Genomic DNA, 16,221 nt, shown 5'->3' on the forward strand with positions numbered 1-16,221 from the left:
TTTTTTTTTTTTTTTTTTTTTTTTTTTTTTTTTTTTTTTTTTTTTGGCAGGAGAGGGGAGCTATTAGGTGTGCCATTAAGCTATTTGTATGAGATGTCTCAAACTTCTTTCTGGAGGCACTTAGTGCTATGAACTTTCCTTTTAGCACTGCTTTCATTGTGTTCCATAAGTTTGGGTAAGTTGTGCCTTCATTTCATTGAATTTTAGGAAGTCTCTAATTTCGTTTTCCATTTCTTCCCTGACCAAGCTGTCATTGAGTAGAGAGTTGTTTAGTTCCCATGTGTATGTAGGCTTTTTGTTATTTCTTTTGTTATTGAGGCCTAGTTTTAGGCCATTGTGGTATGATAGGATACAAGGGATTATTTTGACCTTCTTGTATCTGTTGAGGCTTGCTTTTTGCTTGATTATGTGGTCAATTTTTGAGAGGGTTCCATGAGGTGATGAAATGAAGGTATAACCTCTTTTGAGTTTGGGTGAAAATTTTCCCTAGTCACCTATTAGGTCCATTTGATTTAGGACCTCTGTAGTGTCATTATTTCCCTATTTAGCTTCTGTCTAGATGATCTGTCCCTTAGTGAGAGTTGAAGTCTCCTGCTTTTAAAGTGTTAGAATCAATGTGTGATTTAAGCTTTAAGAATGTTTTAATTACAAATGCAGGTGTTGTTGTATTTGAGGCATAGGTGTTCAGGATTGTGATGTCCTCATGGTGAATTTTTTCTTTGATGAGAATGAAGTGTCCCTCCTCATATTTTCTGATTAATTTTGGTTTAAAGTCTATTTAATTAGGCATTAGGATAGCTACCTTAGCTTATTTTCTGAGTCTGTTTTCTTAAAAAACATTTCTTCCAGCCCTTTACTCTGAGGTAGTATCTATCTGTGTTGCAGTGGTATGTTTTTGGATGGAGCAGAATGTTGGATTCTGTTTCTGCAACCAGTCTGATAGTCTGTGTTTCTTTACTGGACAGTTGAGTCCATTGATGTTGATAGATAATAGTGAGCAATGAATGTTAGTTTCTGAATGTTAGTGTCTTTTGTTGTGGAGTTGGTGTTGTTACTGTGTTCCTATGCTTGTTTTCTTTTAATTCTTTGTTGTGAAGTTATCTATATCCTGTGTTTTCTTGGTTGTAGTTTTTGGATTGGTGGTTTTCTTCTAGTATCGTCTGAAGGGCTAGTGGTGAGATTATGAATTCTGCATATGTAACAAGTTCTCTAGGTTACTTTTATGTACAGTAAACTTCATGAACGCTCCATTTTATCAAGTAGGTTTATTTTACCAATTGATGAGATCTCCAGAATACTAAAATTAAGGGGAAAAATGAATGGCATAGTCAAATATTCTCACTAAATATATGCACTTAACTTCAAAGATGTTAAATTTAAAATAGTATTCATTCGGACTTAGATTAGACCTCATTCAAATTTTACTCATATTTTCAGCATCTGTAATATTATGGGTCTTCCATAAGAGGGGGCTATCGAATATTTCTTACCTATAAGTTCAACTAGGTACTGTAGAAGGGGATTGGTAGAGTTTAGCTGGCCCAAACAATATATAATATCCATATGTGAAGCTTTGGTACTAGACACTTATAAAAATCCAAATTGTGACCCTGCTGGTGGTTTTGTCCAGGCTGCCCTGGGATGAGCCATACAAACTGGTGTGCTCTGTCTCACCAAAGGCCTCAAGCTGCCATTCTTGCCACTGTGTTTTCTCAACTAACTTTCCTGTTCAATTTAAGAAAGGGTTGGAGAAAGCCGTTTTATGCCTCTGCAAATTAGAACTACTTTATTGTGGTTTTTATCAGTAAAGAAAAAGAATGGACTTCAGAATAGGAGAATCTGCAAGTGATGAACACTCTTGGAGTTGTGGCAGGGAAGTGATAAAGGACATGATTAATTTTAGCAGACACTTACAAGGGTAGTGGTTTTGATTATGAAAGACTTCCCCAAGGTCTTACTATTTGTTAGAAGGCTGACATCTGTTGGCTGATAACTGTAGCTGTGCTTCTACTAGAGACCATGAGTTATTTAGTTCACTGCTTGCATCCAACTTTGGGAACTATTTCTTTTATTTTTAAGATAGGGTCTCAGTGTGTTCTTCAGGCTGACTTCGGACTTACCAACTCTCCCTAGTGCTGAGACTAAAGGTGTGTGTTACCATTGCTTACCTGAGAAAAATTTAAATTTTATTTGATTCCATCTTTAACCAACTAATCATGTATTGGGCTCTAATTATACTTTCTAATCTTTATGTGTGTAACTTTCTGCAAACATTTAGTGTAATCCATTATAATGTAAAAACAATGTCATAGCAGACAATGGTTAATATGACAGCAGTTTTTCCCCATGGAAAATGGGCGTGTAAAAAAAAAGAATATGGGCGTGTAATAGCTACTTAAATACAACAAATACATGCATTAAAACGGAGGCATGTTCATAATGTTTATGAAGGGATACGTTAATGTTTTGCTTAAAAGGAGTTGAAAATGATCCTGAGAGATGGAGTGATTGCGAGAGGAGTTTGTATATGTTGCAAGGCAGAAAAGTCCTGGACTTGGGACAGGTGTCCCATGAACCCAGTAAAGAATGTCTTCTGGATTGTATCAGGCCACTCTGCTAAATGTTTGTGCTTCTACCTGACAGAATTACTATGATTGTTGACCAGCTCATGATCAGAGAACACCTGCTTTGAACATGTATTTATGACTTTTTCTGGTTCTGTACATATTCATGAGGGTGCATGTGTCTGCATGTGCATATGGAGGCCAGATCAACCTCAGTATTCTTGTTTTTTTTTTTTTTTTTTTTTTTAAATAGGATCTCTCATTGTACTAAGGATTAGGCTTGATTGGTTGTCCAGTGTGCTCCAGAATTCAGCCTGTCTCACTTCCAATTCTGGGATCTATAGAGTGTGCCATCAGGCTTGGTTTTCAGATTGATTCCTGAGCATATAAAGAGCAAGAAAGATTTTAATCTACTGAGAAAAATATGACAGTGTTTAGATTTAGAACCTTAGTAAGAAGTTTAGACTGTTTAGAGAAGCATAAGCTCCTATATTAAAGCCATGGCACACCTTTATCTTTATTTTTATATATTATAGAGGATTACTTGCATACTTCTATAACGCTCATGTTTTATGTCCCTTCCATTTAGCTATGGAAACATAAGCAATATACTCCGGTATTTTGCAAAACTAATCACAGACAAATGTGCTGATATGGACAGGATGTTTGTTATTGCATATTATCTTGGCGATGACACGCTTTCAGTGTTTGAACCTATAGAGAGGAATTCAGGTAAGAGACTTATCTTACTCAGCATTTTCCTCAGAACAGATAGCTGCCTTTTCTTTTTGAAAATTAAGGAGTATGATGTGATTTGATAGCCTAGAAGATCCATGATGATAATTTTCTAGCCAATAAATTTCTTACGAAAAAGTCTTAACCATGAAGCCAAACATATAAAATGATAAAGAACAGCTGTAGTTGGTTACTAAGGGAAATTCCCTTTGCCACTTTTTCTGAGGCATTTCTACAGAACTTTTGGGCTTCAAAGTCATGGTTTGACTGCCACTATTCAAACTCACAGCTAATGACCCAAATGAGTGTTCCACTGTCCAGCTTAGAAAATCTTTGCCTGATTAATAAAAGAATACTAAATATATAAATTTAATCTTCAGAATCCATCTTTTGGTGATACTTCTGTTTGTTTGGCTATTGCCAAAGGTCCTGCCCCCAGGCCAGTGGAATGTTTTCCAATGTGTTGATCCCATTGCAGAGGACAGCCATTGACTTGCAAATTATGGAAATGCAGGGCTCTGTTTTTTGTTTCAACATTTTATCTGTTTACAACTTTTATCTGTACTGAAGACTCAGAGAAGAATAACCAGCTCAACTGACTCTTTGAAAAAAAAAAAAAAAAGTAAAGATGTTGGTTTGTATCATTTGCCAGTTTACATGTTATGAATACCCGATCAAGGAAAGTTCCAAGAAACCAACAAGTTAAAAAATAACCTGGCATGCAAAAGTCTGAAAATGTAACAATCAGGTCATAAACTCAAGCTGCTATTAGTAAACATAATTATGAGTAATAAATTAAGTCAGGCCCCAGTGTAATTTGAATAATAGTAAAATCTTAAAATATAAAACTGAATAAGGATGAGCATTATGCCATGCTCTGAATGGCCAACAAATATTGATTCTGTACATTTAGAAAGTAATTATGGGGACAAGAAAATTGCATCATTTGTAAAATAGTCCAATGGCTTATGAAATAATAACCATCACTAAGGACTTAATATTATCCTTGAGTTTCATAGTAGGATAGGCCCCCCTAAAATAGGAAAACTCAGAGACAGGATTTATGTGGAAGAGATTTATTTAACCAACAAACAAAAAAAAATGTGCAGGGAAGCAGAGGAAGCCAAGAGAACCATCAGATTGCAGTAGATTTTCTCTCTCTCTCCCTCTCTCTCTTTCTCTCTGACTGTCTCTCTTTTCCTCTTTTTCCCTCCCTTTGTCTTCCATCTTCTCACCCTGTCCCTTAACATCCTCTCCCTTTGTCATCCTCGTTTTCCATAGTCTCACTATATAGCTCAGGCAGATACTAAAACTCATTATCCCCCTGCTTCAACCTCCTGAATGTGTAATAAATACCACATCTGGTTGCAGTAGTTTCTAATTCCTATGAAGGACAGAGAAAAGGGAGAATGTGGTAAGTCTTAGACCTTAGTGTACTTTTAAGAAATTTCTGATAGGCCTATCCAAAGCTGCCAATAGGAAAAATCCTACAGGAATGGACCAGTCTTAGTGTCCTTACCTTGAACAGTCATTTGCTGGTAGCAGCCTATAGCAGCTAGGGCCTTCCTGTGGTAATGTTCCCTGTAGTGATTGATGTGAGAGTACATTTTCATGACTCCCCACACATACAAATCCTGAAATTCCAGTTTACTGATACTAACTCCAGCAGTTTGGAGAGCTTAAAGAAATCAAGAGCATGCCACAGGCAAGTGACAGCGCCGGGACAGAATGCAGCTCAGTGAGGATCTAGAGCCTGTGTCTTCCTGCCACTACTCCTGTCTGGTCTCATCTGGTCCCAGTTACTTTCATAAGCTTGTAGGTTTCAGTTACATGTCCGAAGATACTAGGATCTCCTGCTCAGCTCTTTCTGTTTTCCAAAAAGTCAAGGAAAGAAAACAAACAAACCAACACCAAGTAGTTATGCCCAGAAGAGAACAGACCAAATGATGAGAATTCTGAAGAAGAAGCAGTATAAGAGCATTACTAAAAGAAACAGAGAATTATTTTACTCTCAGAGAAGAAACTCAAAGGGAACACCCATACTTACTTTTTAATACTTAAATAATCTAATCCTTATTTTAAAAGTGAGGCATCTTGCCCTTAATCTGAATGCCAGTGTGAGGCAGATCTGTGGAAATAAAGCAAAGTAGGTGTTTCAGTCCTGACACATGAAAGAGGAACTTGCTGCCATCCCACAGTTCCAGTTTGTTGCAGAGCGTATTTAGAAAGTCCATGCTAAATGTTATATGGATTAAGGAGAAAGAGAGGAACAAATGTTTGGATTAAGATATTACTCTTTTCTTTAGCACACTGACCCAGGAAGTCCTTGTAATTTAAAAGCATGCAAAGTAATAGATTGACTTTCATCCATGCATATAATATATTTTGACAATATTCATTTTCTCTATTATCCTCTCTTATAGCTCCTTTCTGTAATTTAAAGTCTTCGCCTCCATGGTTTGTTTGGAGTCACAAGATGATGTTTAGTTCCTGAAAATGACATGATTTCATTGTTTATAGCTGAATGAAATTCCACTGTGTTTATGTGTCATATTTTTTCTTAATCTGTTCATCCACTGATGAATCACTTTGGCTGATTCCATTACTTGGTCATTGTGACAAATACGAGTCTTCGTAGTAAGATGACTTTGAACCTTTTAGATCTATATCCAGGAATGTTATATGGCTAGATTATATGCAAGTTCTACTTTTAAATTTTTGAGGAATTATGATTTCTACAGTAATTTACATTTTCTCCTGTGGTGTTTAAGAGTTACTGCAGGAAAAAAAAATGCTGTTTCTTTGCCCACTGCTCCATTCTTCTCTCTCACAATGCACAACATGGCTTTATAATTAATTTGTACAGTCTAAGTTGGAAAAGAAAATAACTAAAGGCAAGTTGTGGTTCTCTTAAGAATAAAACAGCAATTAAAAATAAGGAAATCATGAATTTTTCAGGCATAGAAAAGATCATTCTGAGTGAAGTAACCCAGAAACAGAAAAACACATATGATATATATATATATATATATACTTACTTATAAGTAGATATTAGCCATATAATATGGGATAAACATACTAAAATCTATAGTCCTAAAGAAGCTAAACAACAAAGAGGACCCTAGGGAAGATACTTAATCCTCATTCAGAAGGGCAAACAGAATAGACATTGAAAGTAGGAAAAGAAAAGAAACAGGACAGAAGACCTCTGAAAGACTCTACCTTAGTATCGAAGAAGATACTGAGACTCATAGCCAAACTTTGGGCAGAGTGTTGGAATCCATGGAGAAGAGGGAGCTAGAAAGACCTGGAGTAGTCAAGATCTCCACAAGGAGAACGACAGAAACAAAATATCTGGGCCCAGAGCATCCTGTAGGGACTGATACTCCAACCAAGGACCATGCACAGAGAGCACCTAGAACCCTTGTTCAAAGGAAGCCCATTGGCTGCTGAGTTTCCAAGTAGGTGCTTTTAGTAAAGGGTACAGGGGCTGTCTCTGACATGAACTCAGTGGCCAGCTCTTTGATCACCTCCCCTGTGGGTGCAGCCTTGCCAGGCCACAGAGGAAGACAATGCAGCCAGTCCTGATGAGACCTGATAGGCTAGCGTCAGATAGAAGGGGAAGATGACCTACCCTATCAGTGGACTTGGAGAGGGGCATGGGAGGAGATGAAGGGTGGGGTTGGGAAGGAATAACAGAGGGGGATACAAAGTGAATAAACTATAATAAATGAATATATAAATAAAATTAAATTTTAAAGAAGAATAAAGCAGCTCTTGAACTTTTTTTTTCGGTTTCTTTAGGGAATGCTGGTGGGATGCTCTTAAAAAGAAGTCGTGTGAAAAAGCCTGGACAAGAAGTCTTTAAAAGTGAATTTTCAGAATATATCAAGGCTGAAGAGCTCTATGTTGGTGCCATTGTGAATATCAATGGCTACCTGTTTATTCTGCTTAATGCTGATGAGTATACCTTAAAGTACATGGAGAATAATACAGACAAGGTTTGTCTTAATACAGTTTGTATAATTATACACTTTTTGGTTAAGTCTTGCCTCTCCACCCTTTCCAGTGTGTGTTTCCCTTTCTCTAGGGCTTTTTCTTCTGCATTTTGCCACTGGTTTACATTGCACATTTACACATCTGGGCATGAATAATGGATCTGTGGGACTTGGCCACAGAGCCTATCACAGAAGCCCAGCCCTTGTCTCCTCTGTTTACATGCTTAACTCTCCACTACCCAGCATCACAAATTATAAACACAAGCAGGAGGCAGGCCCAGGGCTGAATCAAATTTCCTGTTTGTTTATTATTATTTTTTAATTTTTAAAAATTTTATTTTGGGGCTGACATCGACAATGTTTTTGAGGGCAATGCAATAACTATAAGAAAGGAAGGAAATCTGGTCACACACTGTGCCATCCCAGTTAACTAGCACAGGGCATCAAAGGAGGCTATTACTAGAATGGACAAAAACTCTAAGGGAACTGAAGAGTTGCTGAGTTTGGTGATCCCTTTAACAGACTCACCTGAGGTGTAAATTAGAATCTAAGGAGAAATTTGCCACAGTGACCTCAAAGAAATGTTTTCTTGTTGTTGTGCTTCATTTTTGTATTAATTTTAATTTTTTTGAGACACATCAAGCCAGATAGCTCAGGCTGGCTTTGAATTCATTGTCCTTCTGCCTCTCTCTCTCCTCAGTATTGAGATTAAAAGCATGTACCACTACACCCAGCCACAGTTTCTTTGTTTAACTTAAAATACTGCAATGGAAAATGGTTAATGTTACCAAAAGTGCTTTGCTGATTATATTGTTCAGTAAAAAGACTGGCTAAAAGGCTCAGTTTTTACATGTATATTTGCTCGGTGTGTAAATTACATGCATTTGGACATCATTGTTTGCAATTTTTTTTAAAAGTCTGGACAATTTTTATTTTAAAGTTCATTAAATCATTATGCATTATTTACATACACACAGTACATTCTTTCTCTTATTTATAAAGAAAGTGCTCAAGGTTGAGTTTCTAGGTGTCAAGACAGAGTTAGAGCCAGTGTATTCAGGGAAAGACCTCTGGAATGAAAGGAGGGAGATCGAGAAGACATGGAGCATGACTGCTACCTGGGAAATGAGAAGGTAAAGAAGAAGTGGTAGGTGGGAAAAAATTTAACTAGTTAGCACAGTTCAGAGAAAGTCTTAAGCAAGCAGACATGGATCCCAGAACAGTGTACTTCTCAGAGAAGTTCATAGTCATGCATAAGTGACAGCTAAAGGCTAGTGGTTCACAGTGCTCTTCTCAGTGTCACTGTTGAGTGCAGTATCATCTGTAGTCACTACACCACCTCTCTGTTTATAGTTTTAGAAATCCAAGTGATTCGAAAACTATGAACCTATACTATATGACAACTCTGGTCTCAGGTGAGAAATGCAATGATCAAAGGAGTTACATTTCTAGAGACTACTAGGAATGGGTTGGAAACTGAGCTCAGCACTAATAGGTGATGGGCTTTAGTTATGTCTCATCTCTGAGCTTTAGTCTTCTTGTCTTTGAAATAATAGTAATAACAGTGCCTGTTCGATAAAGTTGCTGTAGAGGTTAGATGTATTAATTTGTGTGAGGGGCTTAGCCCTATAGGACTCATGGCAAACAGTCATTGTAGCTGTTATAAACCAGGGTTCTGATTCTGAACAAATCCTCTACCTTAACATAAAACATATAGTTATTGGAATTGCTTGGCATAGAATTTTTTACTTCACCCTGGTAAAAGTGATAGCTTTCTAACTGAAACTGTTTAAAATTCTGAGGTTTGATCCCCTTCCAGATAGTAAGTACTGTATAATCCATCTTCTTACATGATATTGGGCATCAGCAGTGGCCTCATATCTCAGTAATCCTTATGATCACAAAGAGAAACAACCTACACTCTACAGCATGCCCTGTTGCTAAGCTTGTAAGTTAGTTGCAGTTGATATTTTTCAGCTAACAGTTTATTAACATATAACTCCTTGTAAATTGATATATATATATATATATATATATATATATATATATATATATATATAATCATGTATGTGTCTTTTGCTTTGTTTAGTTTGCAGTGGTAGGGATTGAACCAGGGCCTTGAACATGCTAGGTGAATAATATTCCATTCAGTTATACATCCAGCCAGAACATAATATATAGTTTAAAGGTATAAAGGCCTTTTCTTCTTTCAGTATAATAAAGCAGGATAAATATTACCTAGTATCAGCATCTCAAGTAAAAACTGCATCATTTTCCAAAATACTCTAAACAAGGACATTGTTAGAAGATAAAGATTAATACACTACTACCAGTCTGAGTAGTCTTTTCTAAAGAGCTAATAGAGCCTATCTTGGAAATAGATGAAAGACAAGGCAAAAAAGGAGATGGTTCCTGAGTCAGTGCCTCACTAAGTGCCAAACCACCAGAATCATTTGATGCTGAAAGAGAGGGAGCTTTATGCCAAAGTAGCAGTAGCATCAGGGGTTTTATCCTAAAATTTCATCTTCTTACTTTTGATCTCTTGTCTGTAGTTATTTACAACCTTACGCTTTACTGTATTGACTAAGAAATATTCTTTCTAAGTCAAAAAGCTAATCACAAAGTAGGTGACAGAAACAATGGGCTGCCTAAACAATAAATATATGTGCCTGTGTAAAACTTTGATAGACAACTTTGCTTTGATCAGTGCTTTGCCTATTGACGAGCATTTCCAAGAGGTCCATCCTAATGATCTAGAGGAAATAAGTGTACATATAGTCAATTTTAAATCTTTGTTCTTTCTATCAGGGCCTGTGAAAATATTGGGGCTATATCTAAGAATTATAAGGAGGTTATATGTAAGAGTTATAAGAAGTTATAATAACTTTGTTTATTAAGCTTTATTACCTGTTACCCATTAAGTTCAATTATTTGTGATCTAGGATCTGGGTTAATGTCGGCCTTGTCCTAAAATGTTGGTTTCTACGTAAAAACATGTACAGCTTATTTTGGGCTCATCATATAGTCTTGCTGGTCTCCATTAAACTCCTATTTTACAGGGAATAAGAAACTGCAGGATGCTCAGCCCTGAATGGAACATTATACCATTTTCCTTCCTCAAGGCTTAGGGATCATGTTGGAAGAGGGACACAGAAAGAATGTAAGAGCCAGAGGCAGTGGGTGACCTGGAACCAGTGACATCTAGGCACATCAGAGCAGCTGAACATATGCGCTCACAATGGTTGTAACAACATGCATAACACCCGTGAAAGCCCAAGGCAGTCCAGATCCCAGCATGGAAAGTGGAGTTGGACATGAAATCCTACTACTAGTCTCATAGCTATTAACAATTGTTAGCTGCTAGAAGGAGTCTATTTTCTTTAATAAGAATAGCTTTTGGTAAGGCAACCCTACTGCAGTGGAAGGTTACACATCCAAAACCCACATCTGTAGCACAAATTGCTCTTGATGGGTTAACAAGAAAAAGAACACAGTTGGGTGAGTAGAGAAAGTGGGAGGACCTGAGAAGAGTTGAGGAAGAGGTGAATGTGATCAAACCACAATGTATGAAATTGTCAAAGTAGTAAGGATGATGATGATGGTCCTGGCAGTGGCAGTGGTGGTGATGATGATGATGGTTTCCTGAAGTCTCATTCAAATGTCTTGTTTTTATTCCTTCAAGTTTCCATATAGCAACTTTGAACTTGCCATACAAAAGCTGAAACAAGAACAATCAAAATTAAGAGAGATCACCCAGGTATTTTCATCTGCTGACTCTAATCACACGAAGATGGTACCTTACAATACATTCAGGTAAGCCATGTTCTGCTAGCAGTAGTCTTCCCAAAGAATAGAAAGAACCATCTTGTACTTATTGCTTTCCAATCAGTTGACTACATGGTATTCTCTTAGAAATTAGGATTTCTTTGCCTTTGTACTACTTAGTACTCAAGATTTGGCTGTAATATCCTAGTAAGTTTTATGCAATTATGTGAGACATTTATAGGTAAGAATGGAGACAAAAGCTAGTTCTTGATTATCAGAGAAAAAGTCATGTGTATATTTCAGTGTTCCTCTATGCTCACATGCATCTGCATTCTGAAAGACAAAAGACAAGCATCAAAGACTTTATTTTAATTTCCTTTCATTTTTTTGTCATGTTATAAACAATAATAGTGACAAGTATCATATGAAATCATGAGCATTAATTTCTTAAAGGTAAAATTGAATTCTGAGTCTTCCCAGTAGTTGATCTAGGCAAATTCTCAAATTGCAGAAACAGAGGGAAATTCAATTTCAGGGTGTAGTACAATTGTAGTATCTCTTTGCTAGAAAACAAAGTGAATGGAACATTTAGAAAATGTAAATTAAATCATGGATGGAGACAAAGAGATTTTCCTCTTTAGGCTGAGAATTCTGGCTTCTGTAAAGAATAGTGGCTAAAAACTATATAGTGTATTGAGCTTGATGCAGTCAAGATGTGGGCTGGGAAATGAGGATAAGAGCCAAGATTGGAGTGACAATGAGGACTTTCCAAATGTATATTTACAGTTGCTTGTTGCATCACTACCTGGTAGCGTGGGCCCATGATGAGGCCTCATATTTTCCACGAGTTCATTTGTTGTTTTAACAGAGTTATTTTGAGAGGAGCTGACAGGGGACATATTTTTATTTTGAAAATTCCATTTTTTTTTACATTTAGTCATAATTTTTAATACAGTTTATTCACTTTGTATTCCAGCTGTAGCCCCCTCCAACATGCCCTCCCAATCCTGTCTTCTCTCCCTCTTCTCCCTCCATGCCCTTCCCCAGTCCATTGACCCTGGCTGCACTGTCTTCCACTGTGATCTGGTAAGGCTTGCCCCTCTCAGGGGACAGTGATCAAAGAGCCCGCCACTTAGTTCATGTCAGAGACAGTCCCTGTTTCCCTAACTGGGGATCCCACTTGGAGACTGAGCTGCCATGGGCTACATCTGTGCAGGGGTTCTAGGTCATCTCCATGCAAGGTCCTGGTTAGAGTATCAGTCTCAGAAAAGACACCTGGGCCCAGATTTTTTGGTCTGTTGCTCCCCTTGTGGAGCTCCTGTGCAGGAGATATATTTTTATTTTTTAGATTTGCAAAATTTTTAGGATCAATGAGAATTTATGGTTCTTTGTAATATGCATCATCATATAGACATGTTCATGGAGTTCTGGAATAGAAATGGAGATAGAGTAAACAGCAAAGATAATTAACTGCTCAGACTGTGAACTAATGGGAAGCGCTGGAGGAGAAAACAAGAAATTTCCATTAGAAATAAGGGAGTGGTTTTGTTTTATTATTTTGTGTCTTTTTACAAAAGCATGAGTTCTCCCAGTATTCACACAAAGACTATGGGAAATGCTTTAGTGAGTTCATGGGGTTTTGGTGGGAGCACTTTGGCAAGGAAGGACATCCAAGGAAGATTGGTTTGCAAATCTAGGCCTCACCCTAATTGTGGATATAATAAAAGCACACCACACTGTTTGATTGGAAGAATGGCCACCAGGCATTGTGGCCTGACAAAAACAAGCAAGCAAACAAACAGCCCACCTCTCCATCCCCAAAATTTCATAGTATAAAACCCAGCTTAGGTTACCACTGGCCTGAAAAACTCCTCCAGTGGCTCTTCCTGACTATAGCCAAAAGTGCCTTGAATTATGGGTCTGTTATCTTTCCATGCTACTGCTTCTTTTTTTGTTTTTTTTTTCTAGCCCTGTCTTTTGGCCCCATTGGCTGCCTTTCAGTTTTTCAAACAGATCATGATCTTTCCCTGCTTTCAAGCTTATACACATAGTTCTCTCTGCCTTGAAAATTCTTACCACTATCCTCTCCAGGAAAAAATTCTAGGACTTTTTATTATCAGAATATTTGTTTCTGTCTGACAGTCCTAAGTAAATATTCACTGTTAGTCTTAGACCTTTGTTTATATTTCTTCACAGCATAATACAGTTTGTAATTGTTTTACTTATAGAGTTGTTTACTTGGAGGAGTAATGATGTGTATATACTTAGGTGTGTTTTCTTCTAATAGAAAATGAGAACTTTTTGAGGGAAAGAACCTTGGTTATTTTGTACACTACAGTATATCTGGGCTTATCATGCAAATCTGGATTCACACACAGTCACTGAATGATATGATCCACTAGCATTATTCCTGGATGCTCTAGTTTAGAGATGGCTGAATGATCCTTGTATTAGTAAGTTTTATATTGCTACAACATATTGCCTGATGCTGCATAATATACAAAGAAAAGAGATTTATTTAGCTCCCAGTTTTGTAGGCTCACGGTATTAGCCTCAGTATTATCTCTAGTCTGGTGAAGACCGTGATCAGCAGAAGGCATTGTGGTGGAAATGTGTGTAATACAGTGGAGAAGCTGGGCTTTTTTTAAGAAACAACCACCTCCTGAGAAATCTATGAGAACTGTATTTATCTCTTCCCTGAAGCAGTGCCATTAGTGACCCAACCTCCTCCTGTAAAGCCTCATCTCTTAAATATTATTACTGTCTCCCATATACTACACTTGGAAAAGAATCAAACTTCTATTGTGGAGAAAAATGGTATCCAAACCATGGCAGTTTCCAAATTAGAGTATAGTCAAGATGTTCTGGTCCATGTTACTTCTTCAGGTTGAACACTGAATTCCTGGTCTTGGAACACTTTTTCCATACTTAGTTTAGAAATGTTAAGTTTCTGCACAGCTTAAGTCTCCTCTTTTGCTTCTCAGATCCAAGCCTGGACAAAGAGAAAGAAACTCCATAGCCAGTCATTTTCAAATTACACCTTAATTTAATGTTTTGCTCTGTGCTTTTCCTAGCTCATAAATGTTAGTTAAGTGACCATCTTTTATCTAGCCATGACTATTCTGGTTCTGACAGAGAGATGTTTCAGTTGGCGTTTCTGTGTTAATTCCTCAAACATCATTCTCTTAAAGTATAGCAACCTGTGAATACAAGTATCTTCAGACTGTCTCCCTATTGGATGTTCCTCAGGCATCCACAAATAACCTTTCTTAAATTGACTCATTTTCTTTATTTTTAAGATTTATTTGTGTATGTGTGTGTGTGTGTGTGTGTGTGTGTGTGTGTGTGTGTGTGTGTGTGTATCTGCCTGCATTTATGTGTACCATGTTCATGCAGGATCCTGTGGAAGCCAAAGGGGGCAGAGGGTCTCATAGAACTATACCGCAGGTCATTGTAAGCTGGCATGTGGGTACTAGGAAATGAACTCAGGTCTTCTACAAGACCAACAAGTAATTTTTGACCACTCTGACATCTCTACAGCCCTTTAAGCTCCCATTTTCTTCTCCCATTAAATTGCACCCAAGGACTATATTCTGGTAAAGGTCACCTCATGTTCTAGGACTAGGAGAGAGAACCGCCTTGTTCTTATTTTTTCTTATTTTTAATAATTTATTCACTTTACATTTTGATTGTAGGTCCCTACCTTGTCTCCTTCTGTTCCTGTTCTCCCTCCCTCTTCTCCTCTATCTCCCTCCCCTATTCCTCGAAAAGGAGGAGCCCTTATCCCCTTCCATCTGACCCCAGCCTATCAAGTCTCATCCTGCATCCTCTTTCTCTGTGGCCTGGAAAGACACCCCCCGCCCCAAGTAAAAGTGATCAAGGAGCAGGCAACTTGGTTCATGTCACAGACTGTCTCTTCTCATGTTACTAGAGAAGCCACAGAGAGACTGAGCTGTCTATGGGCTACATCTGAGCAGGGGTCTAGGTCTTCTCTGTGCATAGTCTTTGGTTGATGCATCAGTCTCTGTAGGATCCTCTGGGCCAAGAACTTTTGGCTTTCTTGGTCTCCTTGTGGAGCTCCTGTCCCCTCTGGGTCCTTCTATTCCCCTAGTCTTCCATAGAACTCCCAAGTGCTCTACCCAAAGTTTGGCTGTGAGTCTTAGCAACTGCTTTGGTCCCCTGCTGGTGGAATCCCCTGCCTTATGTCTTTACTCCATCTAACATTTGTGTCTACCACCCACCCATCTTTGGACTTGCATCTCTTTGCTCCTCTAGAATAGCTCGCTACTTTCTATCTGAAACCCCATTGTTGCTGTTAAGTTCATTTTCCTGAACTTTGGAGAATGAAGTAAGTGATCTTTCATTTAAAAGTTTCATCCTACAAAGTTTCTCCTAAATGATCCTCTTAAAATGTGAATAGGTTTTTTTCTTTCTCTTATGCCTGTATTAACTCCCTGTTGTCTCTGGGACAAATCTTAGCCACTCAGTGTATCATTTGAGTTTGACCACAGTCTGTTTCTTGCCTACTTATTTATTTTCAATTTGTTAGCGTAGTTTTCTAGAAGCCACAATTTCTGAGCACATACTATGGGCTAAATAGGTGTGCTGAAATATTTTACATTTACTTTGCCCTGGAAGGCCTTTGTTGTTGCTACTTTTCTTTCTCCATAGTCCTGCCAAGTACAATAAATTTTACTGAATAATTTAAAAAAAATTACTCTCTAGCAATGTTAAGTCTAAAGCTCATAGATGACAAATACATAACTGATTGCTTTGCATCATGGAAGGACCATCTGTCTCTGGCTTATTGAAAACAGGGAAAACTATCTTTGACACTCACCAGAAAAGAGACTTCCTTATACTTCTTATATCCACACTTTGGTCTCTAAGGTTATTTCCGTACTCTAACCTTCTAAAGCTCTTACATTATAGGTTTACAATGAATTTGTCAGATGATCTCTTCTCTGGGTCATGCATGGAAATGATAGAACATGATACAGGCTTTTAGGCTTCACTTCTTTGACCCCAGTATTCTGGCATAGAGACCTACCTTTTACTTGTTATATACCTGGGATTTAAGGGCCTATAATCAACCATAGTACAAAGCTCCCTTTGTCCCAAGAAAACTTTGGATTCAGGAGCTAATAAACTATAGCCTG

At 37.7% G+C, this 16,221-nt stretch overlaps 1 protein-coding gene across 1 annotated transcript in view; it reads left to right on the plus strand.

Annotated features, from left to right (window-relative positions):
* The window catches only part of Efhc2 (EF-hand domain containing 2), a 121,311-nt gene that overhangs the window by 66,597 nt on the left and 38,493 nt on the right, over positions 1-16,221 (plus strand). The window contains exons 9-11 of the mRNA XM_055598270.1: positions 3,154-3,296; positions 7,104-7,300; positions 10,980-11,110. Of these exons, the coding sequence (XP_055454245.1) occupies positions 3,154-3,296; positions 7,104-7,300; positions 10,980-11,110 (471 nt within the window). The remainder of the gene's footprint in view (positions 1-3,153; positions 3,297-7,103; positions 7,301-10,979; positions 11,111-16,221) is intronic.

Source organism: Psammomys obesus, unplaced genomic scaffold, assembly GCF_907164565.1.
Source record: "Psammomys obesus unplaced genomic scaffold, mPsaObe1.curated_primary_1811, whole genome shotgun sequence".
Lineage (NCBI taxonomy): Eukaryota > Metazoa > Chordata > Mammalia > Rodentia > Muridae > Psammomys > Psammomys obesus.